This window comes from Pelobates fuscus, chromosome 13 (assembly GCF_036172605.1).
Source record: "Pelobates fuscus isolate aPelFus1 chromosome 13, aPelFus1.pri, whole genome shotgun sequence".
NCBI classification, from domain to species: Eukaryota; Metazoa; Chordata; class Amphibia; order Anura; family Pelobatidae; genus Pelobates; species Pelobates fuscus.
Window position 1 is genome coordinate 92,063,953 of NC_086329.1, and position 13,701 is coordinate 92,077,653.

The 13,701-nt window shown below is 41.6% G+C and overlaps 2 protein-coding genes across 2 annotated transcripts in view; one reads left to right on the forward strand and one right to left on the reverse strand.

The window, feature by feature from the left end:
- Positions 1-13,701, forward strand: part of ARHGEF2 (Rho/Rac guanine nucleotide exchange factor 2) — a 602,646-nt gene that overhangs the window by 259,865 nt on the left and 329,080 nt on the right. The gene's annotated exons all lie outside the window — the stretch shown is intronic.
- Positions 2,341-5,042, reverse strand: RXFP4 (relaxin family peptide/INSL5 receptor 4). The gene has a single exon (XM_063438916.1). The coding sequence runs from the start codon at positions 4,689-4,691 to the stop codon at positions 3,486-3,488; it is 1,206 nt and encodes a 401-aa protein (XP_063294986.1). The 5' UTR covers positions 4,692-5,042; the 3' UTR covers positions 2,341-3,485.

Below are 13,701 nucleotides of genomic sequence, written 5' to 3' on the forward strand. Positions count from 1 at the left end.
ATGTGTCAGTGTTTGTATCTGCATGTGTGTCAGTGTGTTTGCCGGTGTATCTATATGAAGTCAGTGTGTGTACCTTTGTATCTGCATGTATGCCAGTGTTTGTATCTGTGTGTGTCTATGTGTGTGTCAGTGTATCTATATGTAGTCTGTGTGTATCTGTATGTTCTTGTGTGTATCTATATGCGATCAGTGTGTATCTTCGTGTGTGTGTCAGGTAGTGTATTTGTGTGTATCTATATGTAGTCAGGGGGCCCAAGTAAATGCTTGCCCAGGGTCCAATCAAATTTAAAGACGGCCCTGTAGTCACCAGAACAACTACAGCTTAATGTACTTGCTCTAGTAACTATAATCATTCTCTTCAGAAATTTTAATGTAAACACAGTCTTTTCAGAGAAAAGTCAGTGTTTTCACATTACAACCTAGGGACACTTTCAGTGTCCACTCCTCAGATGGCTACTAGAGGTGCTCCCTGGGGCAGTGCTGCACAGTGTGACTGACATTCAGTGTCTCCACCCTCTGTATAGAGACACTCAACTTTCCCCATAGAGATGGATTGATTCACTGCATGGCAGTGTTTGGCTATGCCCACAACTGTCATCACAATTGACCATCTCAGCCAATCCAATGTTTTCCTATAAGAAAGCATTGTTATTGGCTGAGATCATTACTTCTGATGATGTCAGCCAAGGCGGCAGATCAGTGGCAGAGCCAGCACCAGCAGACTGGAATAAAGGTAAGATTTTACTATAATCAGGGGGGCCATGGGGGCTAGATAGTGATCTTAGTGCGATAGGGTCTGGAATACATGTTTGTGACACTATAGTGATCCTTTAAAGTAAGTTACATCTGATTAAAAATAAAACCATTTTGTTTTTATGCAGGCTGTGTCTGTCACACCCAGGGAGGTGTTACAAGGGCCACATAAAAAGAAACAAAAGTGATTAAACTCCTAACTGGAAGATAATGGAGTAGTGAGACTGCAGGGGCAAGATCTATACACAAAAACCTACTTCATTAAGTTAAAGCTGTTTAGTCACTATAGTGCCCCTTAAAAAAAAAAATAAAGGTACAATTTTACAGCAAGATCATGCTTACTCAAAAAAAGACAAACACAAACAGTAGTGTATTGCAATTAAAGGTTACTCCAAACCCTATGAGCACGTTATTGATTTGGAGTGGTCATGATGTCTGGATGATGTATTTGCAGTATTTTGCTACGAAACGCTGCAAATAAAAATATTAACCCCTCCGCTGCTCGAGTTTTAACTCCACCTCAGGCAGCATCAAAGAGGTGTCATAAGCCAGCACCAAACTAGAATTCTCGGCTAGCTAAGATACATTTTGTGCTAAATTGGCGTCTGACACCTGTATGCACAGCATAGTAGTGTAAGACAGCCAATTACGGCATGGCCCCTCTCCTCCAAGACAATCCTTTCCTCCCCTCAGTCCAACCTTACTGACCTCCCTACAACTACGGCGAGTGGAAGTGACATCTGCGTTAAGAGGGTTGAGGGGAGAACTTGGCCTTGGGGCCAAAGTAAAAAAAAAAAAAAAACACGCTTAAGCCCATTTTATATATATATATGGTTTAAGTCAAAGGGTTAAATAATTCTAGGTAGACTAGAGGGCATATCGCAGCGGGTATTCCGTTACAGGAGAGGCAGTGGATCGTTGTTATGTCGTCCCAGACATGGCTAACCAGAACATCCCCCAATACTTGCCATAGGGAGCTAGACTTTGCCTAGAACCAACTAAAATCACCACTACACTATAGAAGGGGGGCAGTAAATAGGGAACTTGACCCCCCATTGTGCCAGCTGTGCTATCAGTCTGTAACAGTAGAATAAAAAATCACTCATGAGGACAAGCCAAATATTTTGTCCCCTCCCTCCCCTCTTTTCTCTACAATAGGATCACGATATGTCAATAAAATTTCCGATCAGAAGTCCTTTTTACTGATGGTCACATTGCTGTAGCTGACGGGAAAAGAACTGCAATTCAACAGGCGGGATTTAGCATTTAACCCGGTCAGTACTGTTCTTCGATCACCCTTTCTTAGTGCTCAAAGACCCTCTTAACCTATTCCCAATATATATCATGGCAATATAAATTGTATTAGACTGGTGAAAAAACTAGGTAAAAAAAGGGATTTCCATATTTTCTATGAAAAGGTATCAGTTAAATTTGATTAAACCGAACAGTGACAGCAACAGAGAGAGATGAAAATATATATGTAGCTAAATAAAGGGGACAGATCTATATGTGACTGTCCACAGAAAAATAGATAAAGAGACAGATAAAGAGAAATCTGTGTGCATATATACAGAGAGACAGCTCTGTATGAGGGTATATAAAAGAATGAGACATACAAGGATTTATAAAGAGACAGAGAGAGATGGACAAGCATGCCTACAGGTGAAGTCTTATGTGGGAATACAAGCAGATATGCTGCTCCCCCCTCTCCAAAACCCAGTTGAGATGTTAATGTTCCCAACAGAACTTAGCACTTTGTCCAAAGAAGTATTTCAGAGAACCTTATGTAAACAAGCATTTAGCATTGATTTAATCAGTTTTAACAGGAAATCAGTATTTTCTACACTGTCTGTTTGTAGTAAGCTGTACAGTAACAGTACCCGTGTCTTTTCAATGGATTTGCTAGATTGGAGCATCCAGCCAGACATCACGGGGATTCGAGTCACCAGCAGCCCTCATGGCAAAGATTACATATCCCCAAATGCCAAGAAAGGAAGGAGCAAGTCAGGTCCAAATTCTAAAAGTGGAGCAGTCACCATGGAAATCACGTAGTATTCCTACTGATTGTCACATTTTTAGAAGTGTGCTTGAGAAACGCTCTTTCTACATAACTGCCATAGTTTTAGAGTCATTTACTATCCACAACAACAAAATGCAGTTTTGTCCGAGGGCTGAAGCTTTCTGACTAATGACCCTTAGAAATATGTTTACCAATGTCAAAGCCTCATTGAGAGCCGGTTCCCAATCCCCTCTGGCCTTCTGTAACCATTATTTTGCTCTACCAACCGTGACTTTCGTAGCCTGCACATTCCAGATCAATACAGTTTGCTAGAATACAAGTCACACTTGGATAAGCCGTAAGTCGTCTCTATGCTTCAAACACAATATAGAATCTACAAAAACACTGATAATGACCTATGCAACAGACTCAATTACACATTAAGAGCCGTTCAATAAACTGCTGTTTACAAAGAGCAAGGAGATGTTCTGCATCATTAGACAAATTCATGGTATTGATGCCTTCAGAGTGCGTATTAATGCGTGGGATCCCTGTAGGCACTTCAAAAGGTCTTTCTCCACTCAATCAGCCACCAAGTGAAACAGCCATCTCATACAACAATAGCAGAAACTGGACATGGTTTCATTGATATTGTGTTTAAAAGTCACGTAACTTGTATAGCCTTCGTTCATCTGGTGCCACAAAAGGAACATACAGTGTTTGTAGAGTGAATTTACTCTATAAAGGTTTCCAGACCTGTCTGCTCACCATTTTGTTGGGCCTTGTCCCTTATGACAAGTTCTGGGATTGTGGTGACTGTGGTGATGGATCCTAGGGCACAGTCGTTGGAAGTGGTCTGTGGAAAGCTGGATTTTCTGTAGAGTGGCAGTGTGGCTTCCTCATTTACAGATACGTTCTTTCTGGGAGCTGATGGCAAGTAGGAGACTGCCAGAGAAGATATTTGACAAAAGGAAGCCTTTAGAGCTGTCCGAAACTCTTTCCTCATGAGGCAGTAAATAACAGGGTTCAGACAGCTGTTACTATGAGCAAAGCAAAGCGTGATGGGGAAAACATATGTGTGGAAATAATAGTATGCCTCGCTCCACTGTATGGCTTCATACTTCACCAGAATGCCCCAGAAGATGGCTGCATGGTTAGGGAACCAACAGATAAAGAAGACAATAATGATCAACTGTACAGAGTTTGTGATTTTACTTTGTCGGTGTTGGTTGTTGGCATTCACTCTGTGTTGTCTCAGGAAATTTAGAAGCATTACATAGGATGAGGAAATCACCACTAGAGGTATTACAAACCCAATGATGACTCTTTGAAGATGATAAGTGGCCAGCCACTTGTTTCCAGGAAATTTAAGGAGGCACAGATCTTCACCTAAAACTTTACTGGTAGTGGCAAATATGGTGGTAGGGATTGTGACAACAACAGCAAAGATCCACAGAGCCAAGCTGATCCACTTAGCAGATGTGGCAGACACTCTTCCTCTGAGACTTAGTGCCGAAGCCACTGCCCAATACCGAGTCATAGCCATGGCAGTCAGCAGGAAGATATTGTTGTAGACATTCAGAATGGTCATAGTTAAGACAATTTTGCACATGGAATGCCCAAAAGGCCAGCTGAAATCCATGACGGCATCCACAGCCCAAAAGGGGAGAGTGAGAGCAAATTGGAAGTCTGTCAGAGCCAAGCAGAACACAAAGACATCAATGGCAGTAAGACCTGTAGCTTTCTTTGCCCTTATTAGGTACATCACTGAGAGGTTTCCCAAGAGCCCCACCACACACACTAACGAGTAGACCGTAGAAATAAGGATCCGGAAGCTAGCCAGCCCGTAAATGGGAAGAGTGGCATCATCATCCAGGCTGATGGTCTTCATCTCTTCTGAAATGCTCTCATTCATCAGCAAAGAGTCATTGTTGTACATCTTCAAAAAGTTGGAAGCTTGTTCTCGCCTCAATGAATTCAATCAACAAACAGAATGTATGAGCTGGTTACACATTATCACAGGTGGCACTGCGAGGAATGCCCGGTTTCACCTTTCAATGCTCTTCTTTTCCCTTCTCAGTAACATGGGTTTACAGACCTTCCTCCTGAAGACATAATTAGTCAATTATCTTCATGAAGTCAGCAGCACTGCAGTAGATTATCTTTCCAATAGTTCGAGCCTTAGAGAATTCTTAGCCGGAGATCCTTGCTGGGCTGGAAATCTATGCAGTTGAAAGATACCTTGTGGCTCTGTGCTCAGTGTGTTGTCTTTATAGCGAGTTACACATATATGTGGCCTCACCCTTATCCCTTCCTGGAATCACGCTGAACTTGATGGGTTGCTGACTGCAGCATAGGGCATTTAACTAGCTACTCTGGTGTGCCTTTCTGTTTTGTATAGTTCCTAGATGGTGGGGGCTGTGCTGAGAGATAGGCAGGGCTCTCGGCAGCAGTTTACCACCAAGATAAACATGTTACATCTTACTTTATAAACAACATGCACAGTAGAAAAACAAAGGTCACTCAGGATATTGGATCATAAACCGGGTCTCTAAAAAAAATAATTATGATCAGAGTTGTAAAACCTCTATATTAAAACCTCTATATTTCAAACAATACAGACGCACCTGTACGTTTATAAATATGATGCAATAAAATAAATTTGCAAACTTGCGCTTGTTATTATAATATTAAACTTTAATATTTAATGTGCATGTGCATACATTTTATGTGTATATATATATATGTGTGTGTGTGTGTGTTATGATTCAGTCCTATCTCTTTGTTCACAACCTAAAACTTAGTTTTACTCTCCTAACAAACAGATTTCTGTGGTTTAACATGAAAAAAAAAACATTTTGCTCAGTTCTTTGACAAAGAATTCTACACGTGCCTACAACACACTCATCTGAAAGGGTTACAGAGTAAATGTTACTACATTTTACTAGTTAGTAAACACATACACACACACACACACACACACACACACACTACCGCTGTACAATTTTTCAGATTTCATAGCACAGGGGGGAAATTAGAATGCAATGTGCATTGTCTTTTTCTAATTAAATACAGTTGAAAGTCACCTTTGATCTTTTACGGTACCAACTATACCATTTGTAGTATTTTTAGCAAATCGTTAACACAGAAGATTTTTCTACTTTTTTATATGAATGTGTTTTGTTTTGTTTTTGTTTGTGTGTGTTTGCTTTTTTTTCCTTCATCTAAGCACTTAAAATGGCCAGAGAAGAGTTTGTTTGTGGTTTTCGGCTGTATGGCTTTAATTCCTGTAGATTATGGTTAGATCCCCCTCGCCGCCCTCTCTCCTTGTGTCTGTCTGTCTGGGTTTAATAATTGTTGAGGTCTGGTCCATGTAACGCACCTTCTCATTAACGAAGGGGAGGGGAGGGAGATGTCTGGGTACCGTGACAATAACAGATTCTGTATACATTATTGCTGTCCTGTACATAGGTGGTTGCTCTACTCTCCAGTGTCAAAGTAAGTGAGAAACTGTCAGCGCCAGATATAATCTCTCAATATGATCACATTTATTAAAAAAAACACAAAAAAAACAAAACAACCTATTTCTTTAACCCTTCTAGCGCTTGAGAACCAAGAAGCCTTCTGACTTAGACAACCTGCCGTGTTCCAAGCCAATGCACAAGAGTATTCTGCATAAAAAGCCTTCTGAGTCATGAATACAAACTAATGATTGACAGCTAATAACGTTAAAATGGAAATATGTTGTGACTTATACCATAATGTTATCCACAATTTTTAAGTTCTCTTCATGGATCTTCATGGATAAAAGTTGTAAAGAGGGGGAAAAAAATTAGTTCTCAACAAGACAATTACAAAACATTTTAAGGGACGTTCTGGACCTCTAAAGCATTTTAATGAATTTTTTAATGATTTTTTTATTTTTTACATTTTACGAGAAGTGCAGTTCAATATAAACTAGCACATTTATAAATTAATCTTGCTACATTCCCCTGGCTGCCAGACAACAAGTCCTGTTACTTCCTGGTTTGGTTAGCTCAGTGGAGTTAAAGTCAAGATGTAGCAATTGCCCAGAGCACCTGACTTGCAAAGACTTCTCACTGAGCTGAATTGGGAAGTCTGTGATTGGACAGCCACAGAAAGTCTGGGTGGGGTTAGAAGGGGAGGGCTTGCAAAAGCAGCAGACAAGTGATCTGCAGGTTTTGCAAGCTGTTTTTTTAAATATATCCACAATGAAAAAATGCTATATCTATTAAATTGATTTTAAAAATATATACATTTTTGATGCATCAGTTTATAGATCCAACCGCTCTCCCATCAGAACATGCTTGACCTCTTAAGGTTTTATTGTCACAAAACCTTTATCTAATGAACATCTGGAGACGGTTACACTCCAAGGCTAGCCACATTCCAACTCTGCTGATGGAGTGGACTACTTTCTTATTTCTACATTCATATTGTCTGCGGTTCAGTTGTGTGACATTCATATCGCCGTCATCTCTGACCATGCACCGATAACTCTCTCCCTGGCGAATCCTGTCCTGTCTGCTTTCTTAAATGACTCCTTTTATTTTTTTGCCATGTTGTAAGCGTTATGGGCTAGTAATGTTACAGAATTTTCTCATTCTGCAGGAGTAGGAATACACGTTCTGGTAAGTTACGGCTATCTGAGTACAGACAGAAGATAAAGACCAAATAAAAGGTACAGTTCCAGCACCAACTTCAAAGTATCTATAAACTAAATAGGTGTATGCATTACTAAAATGTGTGTCACCGGTGTGCAATTTTGTGGTGGTTGAAATACTAGCCTCCGTAATCAAAACTGTCTACTTCAACAAATATAATAAAAATAAAGGACAAAATAATGCATGGGACTTGATATACAGCAACTGAGGAAGCCTCTAAAGGAGGTGAAACGTGTTTTGCACAACTATCATAACTGTAATACCTTTTTAATTCAGTTTATATTATTGTATTCATTTCTCTGTTTTCAAATAATGTGTAACTTTCATTGCACCTGACATCCGGTGGATTCTTACGGGGAGGCAAAGGAGCGGTTACCAGTACACAGAGAAGGGAGTGGGATCCCTGCAAATATACCCGCACGGCCTGTAAACCTGAGCCGAGTATTACATGCTCTACACTTGTAAGTACAACCACACAATAATAATCTGCTATTATTGGTAAAGACTGACAATGTTGCACTAGGATCTGACTATTATTTTTGTATTTCAGTAATGATTGCGTATACCTCAATACAGTGCAATCATTATAGACCCATTGCTTTGAAAATAACACGCTCCACCTACTGTACGTAAAACTGACTACTTAACCTGGCCATGCGATCTGCGGTGTGCCCTGGCCACCATATAGGTATGTCTTAAGAGGTCCACTCAGGCGAATGAATTGTATGAACCCAGATCACTCCCACAAATACAGGCTAACTAATGTTAGCCTTCTAACAGAACATCCATTTGAACTCACCTTAGTGTCCCAGTTACAAATGACAGGTTTTGGTGGCAGAATAACCTTCTGCAGTACGATTGGGAATGTTGAAATGAACCATGCTCTGATAAACCGTACCTCCCAGTACAGTATTTTGTAAAGACTGACCCTATGGATCTCCTGTCCCAGGTTTGTTTACTATTAACCTACTTCGGGGGACACCAGGGACCACTCCCTAGTATAGAAATAAAAAACACGCTATATTTGGGTTTTGTATTTCTCTTCCTTCTTTGAGAAATCTGATAAACCACAGAGACCGCGTCATATATATGTATGTATATACCTTTTTTTCAATTTGAAATTTATTGAAATATTTTCGCATTAATCATCTTTGTCATAGTATTGGTAAGGCAAGTAAAACAGTTTATCATGCAATATCACATTCGACACTGTATATTGTATATATATATATCATAGGAACTTTTGGGAAGGGGAAAAAAAAACAACAGAACTTGGAGCATAGTATGCCCTATTGGGCTTTAGGTCTCTTAGTCAGAGTTCACATGGGTGTCAGGAGGATGGTGAACGAAGGGTCACGGTGTCTTGTGGACGGATGGTCTGGTAGTTAATCTACTGATCTTTGTCGCGGTCCATCTCTTGGTAGAGCGTGAGTGCTCTGGTAGACTCTCTTGTGTGTTCGGCTGCACCTCCATGGGTTCAGTTGCTTCCTGTTGCCCAACCAGCAGCCCAAGGGATTGAAAAAGTGCTTGTGGGTCCTCCGTGGAGGACAGGGTGAGGGCGTCCTTCCCTCGGGGCACCACCAAGGAGCCTCCTGTGTCCCAGCGGTATTTGATATCGTTGTCTCTGAGGCGCTTGGCTACCTGCGCCAATTTTTTCTTTTCCGCAAGGACTTGAAAGGGTAGGTCACTGTAAATCTCGACTGAGCGCCCCTCAAACGGCACTGTGCCCATCTCTCTGGAGCGTTTCATGATCGCACTGCGGATTTGGATGTCGCTGGTCACTGCTATGACATCTCTGGGGGCTGCTTCTGGGGCTGTCGCCGATTTTCGTATCCGGAAGGTTACTTTTATGTGGGGGATCGCTGGGTTGTCCGCAATGCCCATGGAGGTTATCAGCCTCCTCACCGTTGGGAGCAGGACTTCGTCTCCTATCTCCTCCGGCACCCCTCTAAGGCGGATGTTGCGCCGGCGGTGCCTGGATTCCAAGCCAAGCACCGTTTTTTTCAGCATCTGGACCTCAGTGGTGAGTCTTTCCAGCTGGCTTGTGGTGTGGCTGTGCTGTAGGTCTCTGGAGGCCTCCTTCTCCTCCACCTTCTGTACTCTTCTGTGGATTTTGCCAATTTCGGCCTGGGTCTGCTGAATATCAGCTTTCCAGATCCGCTGCATAGACGCCAGGAGTCGTTTTATATCTCCTTTAGTGGAGGGAGAGGAGTCGTCTTCCGAGTCTGTGGCTGACGCGGCTCCGCCCGGGTCTAGCGAGGCAGGGGATTCCCTCTCTTCCTCAGAGTCATCCGAGGTCTCTGGGCTGTATCGAGGCGCGGGCGCCATTTTGGGTTGCGGCAGCGGCGCGGGCCTCTCGAAGGATAGCCTGATATCAGGCTGCCTTGGTGTCTCCGGCTTCTGGGTTTTTCTGTTTTTTCTCCCCATGGTTGTCTCTGGGTGGGGGTTCGTGAACAGCTGCTTGTAAGTACGTTTTTACCGCTTTTCCGTGCTTATTCCGGTGAGGCCCTTACGGAGCTCCCTTGATACACGTCTGGTAGGTTTCTTGGTCGGCCACGCCCCCCCCCGTATATACCTTTTATTGTAACATTGCACTTTAAGGTAATCTGGGGTTAGGCACAGTTCATCTACTTTTTGTATTTTTTCACAAGGTTGTGGAATCCTTGGAAGATTTACTGCAGCCCCTTTTAAAGTAAGTAGTGAGCACCCAATTTTCGTATTTTACTACAACTCCCTAGCATAAGCATAATGCAAGCACCTTATTAGGGGTACTTACTTGGCACAAATTAACTCAGGAAATACAGTTTGTGCTAGACTGCCATCCTTCTTGGACAGAGCCTACCCCTTCTTATTACATCATCGTCTGTCCTGCATTTATGCTTTCAACAGTGACCGTGTAGATAAGCCGGGGAGTTTATGGAACAATTAATGACAAACAAGCACCGTAACTTCCATCATTATTTGTCACACAGGTACAATTTACAACAGCGATACTAAAAGGGGCACTACGGCTTATAACAGTGGTTATGGTGATATGGGAGCAGATCCTTTGGTTTTTGCCAATTAATTTTCAAGCTGAACAACAAAAATCAGGGGATCCTTTTGTACCCAAAGTCCTCCCCCCGCTGCCACTGACAAAGTAACAAGGAATATTATTACCGGTTTGCACCATGGCCGCTAGAATAAGTTGTAGTTTTTCTGGTGTATGGGTTTTACCTATAACTGATTCATCAGATCGCAAAACTGCCCCCATGTTATTTCTCTGGGTCCTCATTAGTTGGAACAGACCCATCATATATGTCACAACCAAGAAAAGCACTCATGGTCAGAGGCTCAGCTTTCCTTGCGCAATGTAGACCGCTCTGAATCTGGGGTTGAGTCTAGTGAAGGTGCTTTGCAGATTTTATCTTATTATATATTACATTACAGCTGAATAATGGGTCACAAAGCTAATTTTAAAATTGTAAGAATAAGGCGCCAAGCTATTCCCAGGAACATAATTATGATCTACAGGATACAGTCATGGAGCCATCACATATCCAGTCATAACATGATAGACTGGGCAGCGAAAGCCTTCATATTACCCCGAGGGGAACCTGCTTTATTACATCTGCAGCCCTATATTACTTACATGAAGTTACAATGTACACAGGAGCCGTATTACGGAGTTGAATGATGATGATCTGTCAGCACACATGTTAATATACATGACAGGTAGACTGCTAGATCTCCATTACCTTGCATGATTGTGTTATCATGCTGGGGTGGGTAACTCCTGGCTCCTGCAGTTTCGTACTTCATACAAAACGACAGATTGCTATGGAATATAGATTGCACTTGGTGCTACTGGCTTTTTGCCCGTCTCTCTCCCAAAGGATATCAACTGTCTTTCCAACTGGGGAGGCATTAGATCCCGTTATTAAAGTGCCACGATGGGCATACAATTAGCGCATGTACCATTTGAGCACAGCAGTATACACTGTATTAGGTACAATGTTTAAACCAAATGAGTTTACTTTACCAATATGCTATAGGGGCCGTGTGAGTGGTGAGGAGAGGAAGACAAAAAGCAGAGTTTCGTCATCCCATCAAAAGGAGTCATTTTATATCGATATCCATTTGGGACATCATTCATTTCAATAGACAAAACTGTGGGCAAAAACATTCCATGAAACTTGTACATACAAAGAAGCATTCAAATTAGAAATTCTAAACTACTGTACTTGCTATGTTATCTCTGCCATGTTTATATGGAAGTAATTATTTGTTGGCAGTAGTGCACTTTGGGGGAATTTAACACAGTTAGTAGTTCATATTTCTGGGTCCTTAAAGTGAGCCCTTTAAAGATTTGTTTGAGAACTGAGAATAGATTTCAAATATCTCATGAAGATATTAGTCAGAGAATGCCAGCTGAAAACATGGTCGTTTTGCAGGAAAAGGTGATGTTTACGATGCCGGATTATAAGGCCTCTGACACCAACTAGAGGTGCTTCTGCCTAAAAAGCAGAGTTACACACTGCTATTTCTATCAGATGGACTCAGACATCATTTGATTGGCATGCTGTTTTGGCATGCATCGTACTAGCCTTCCAATACTTTTCTGTTGAAAGTAAGGCCAGGCCGACCATGGAGAGAGACGGTAAATAAACTGCCACTTCACACGGGGAGAGGGGGACCTAAATAGTGAGGAGGTCACAGATTACTGAATACAAGTTTGTATCCATAACGCTATTGTGTTCCTTTAACCCCTTAAGGACCAAACTTCTGGCATAAAAGGGAATCATGACATGTCACGTGTCCTTAAGGGGTTAACAAAAAATGTAAAGTAGGACCCAATGGGTCTCCAACCTAGCAAGCAAACCCCAGAGTCCCAATCAGCAGGAGTTACAGATATTTCACAACTCTTTTAAACATTGTCAGAGGTGGCATTCCACTCCAAGGAGCACAATCATAAATCTAAACAGACAGAAGGCATTTCTGGCACCCAAGAAGATAAGATGAAAAATTAAGCAAAACAAGCAGTTATTTAAATCTCATAAAAGCATAAAATTAAATTCCAATATTATGCGCTTCATACCCACAGGATTTGTTCATATGATAAAATTATATGAGCGTGTGAGATAGAATGTGTAAGTGGATTAGAGGGATTCCTTGGCCCTCGAGTAGAGAAGGTGAAAAAGTATCTGTTTATATTCCCCCCCAAAAAAACACTTCTCAAGCACTTCAGAGCTGGTCTTTGGAGGTGAAGGAACATCCAACATCTCTGAAGTCTAGAGAACCTTCAGTGGAAGAGGATGTGTCCCATTCTAATGACTTCCTTTAGACCAGAGGAGAATGAGAAACTAAATAATATTTTAAAGAATTATCTTTGACATTATTTATACAAGAAAAAAAAAATCATCAACAACCGAGAAAGAAGCAGACGTGAGATGAGAAGTTCTGCCATTTAGAGACTGGTGGTAGAAAGGACACTTATGAGTAAGCACTACCTCAAGTGTGAAAAGCTGTATTTCATCACCTTTTTGTACTCCAGTCATAACTTTTAACCTCGATCACAATAAAAGTTAAAGTATTATATTATACCAGAGAATCTAGAGTTTAATTAAGGAGTGCTAAAAATATATTTGTATCTATGACATTTTGTCCAGCTGAAATTGATGGGCGTTTCAATAAACTGGTTGTTTCTTTAGTATCCAGAAGTTTCTCAGGCTGCACGTATGAGAACAAAGTAGGTCTTACGTGCTCCCAACTTGTGCCGTTACAGTCCATAATGAATGCGGCAGCAAGGCTCATCTTCCTGTCCGCCCGCACCTTCCTGTCCGCCCGCACCTCCCAGTCCCTACATTGGCTTCCTATAAAATATAGAGCTCAATTTAAAATTCTGGTTCTTGCTTTCAAATCGCTACATAATGCTGCTCTCACCTATCTATCCTCCCTTATACGCAAGTATGTCCCGTCTAGGCCCTTATGATCTGCTGAAGACTTACGTCTATCTTCTGTCCATACTCCCAACTCTGATGCTCGCCTTCAAGATTTCTCGAGGGCTGCACCGTTCCTGTGGAACTCGCTTCCCTCCTCCGTTAGATGCTCACCCAGCCTCCACTCCTTCAAAATATCGTTAAAAACCCACTTCTTCATAAAAGCATATCAATTAAACTGTTAATAGCTCCTGACTGATTCCTCTTCTGCAACTGTCACTAGTCTAATACTATCCTTACCTTTTTGTGTCATTTTACCCCACTCCCTCTAGCATGTAAGCTCATT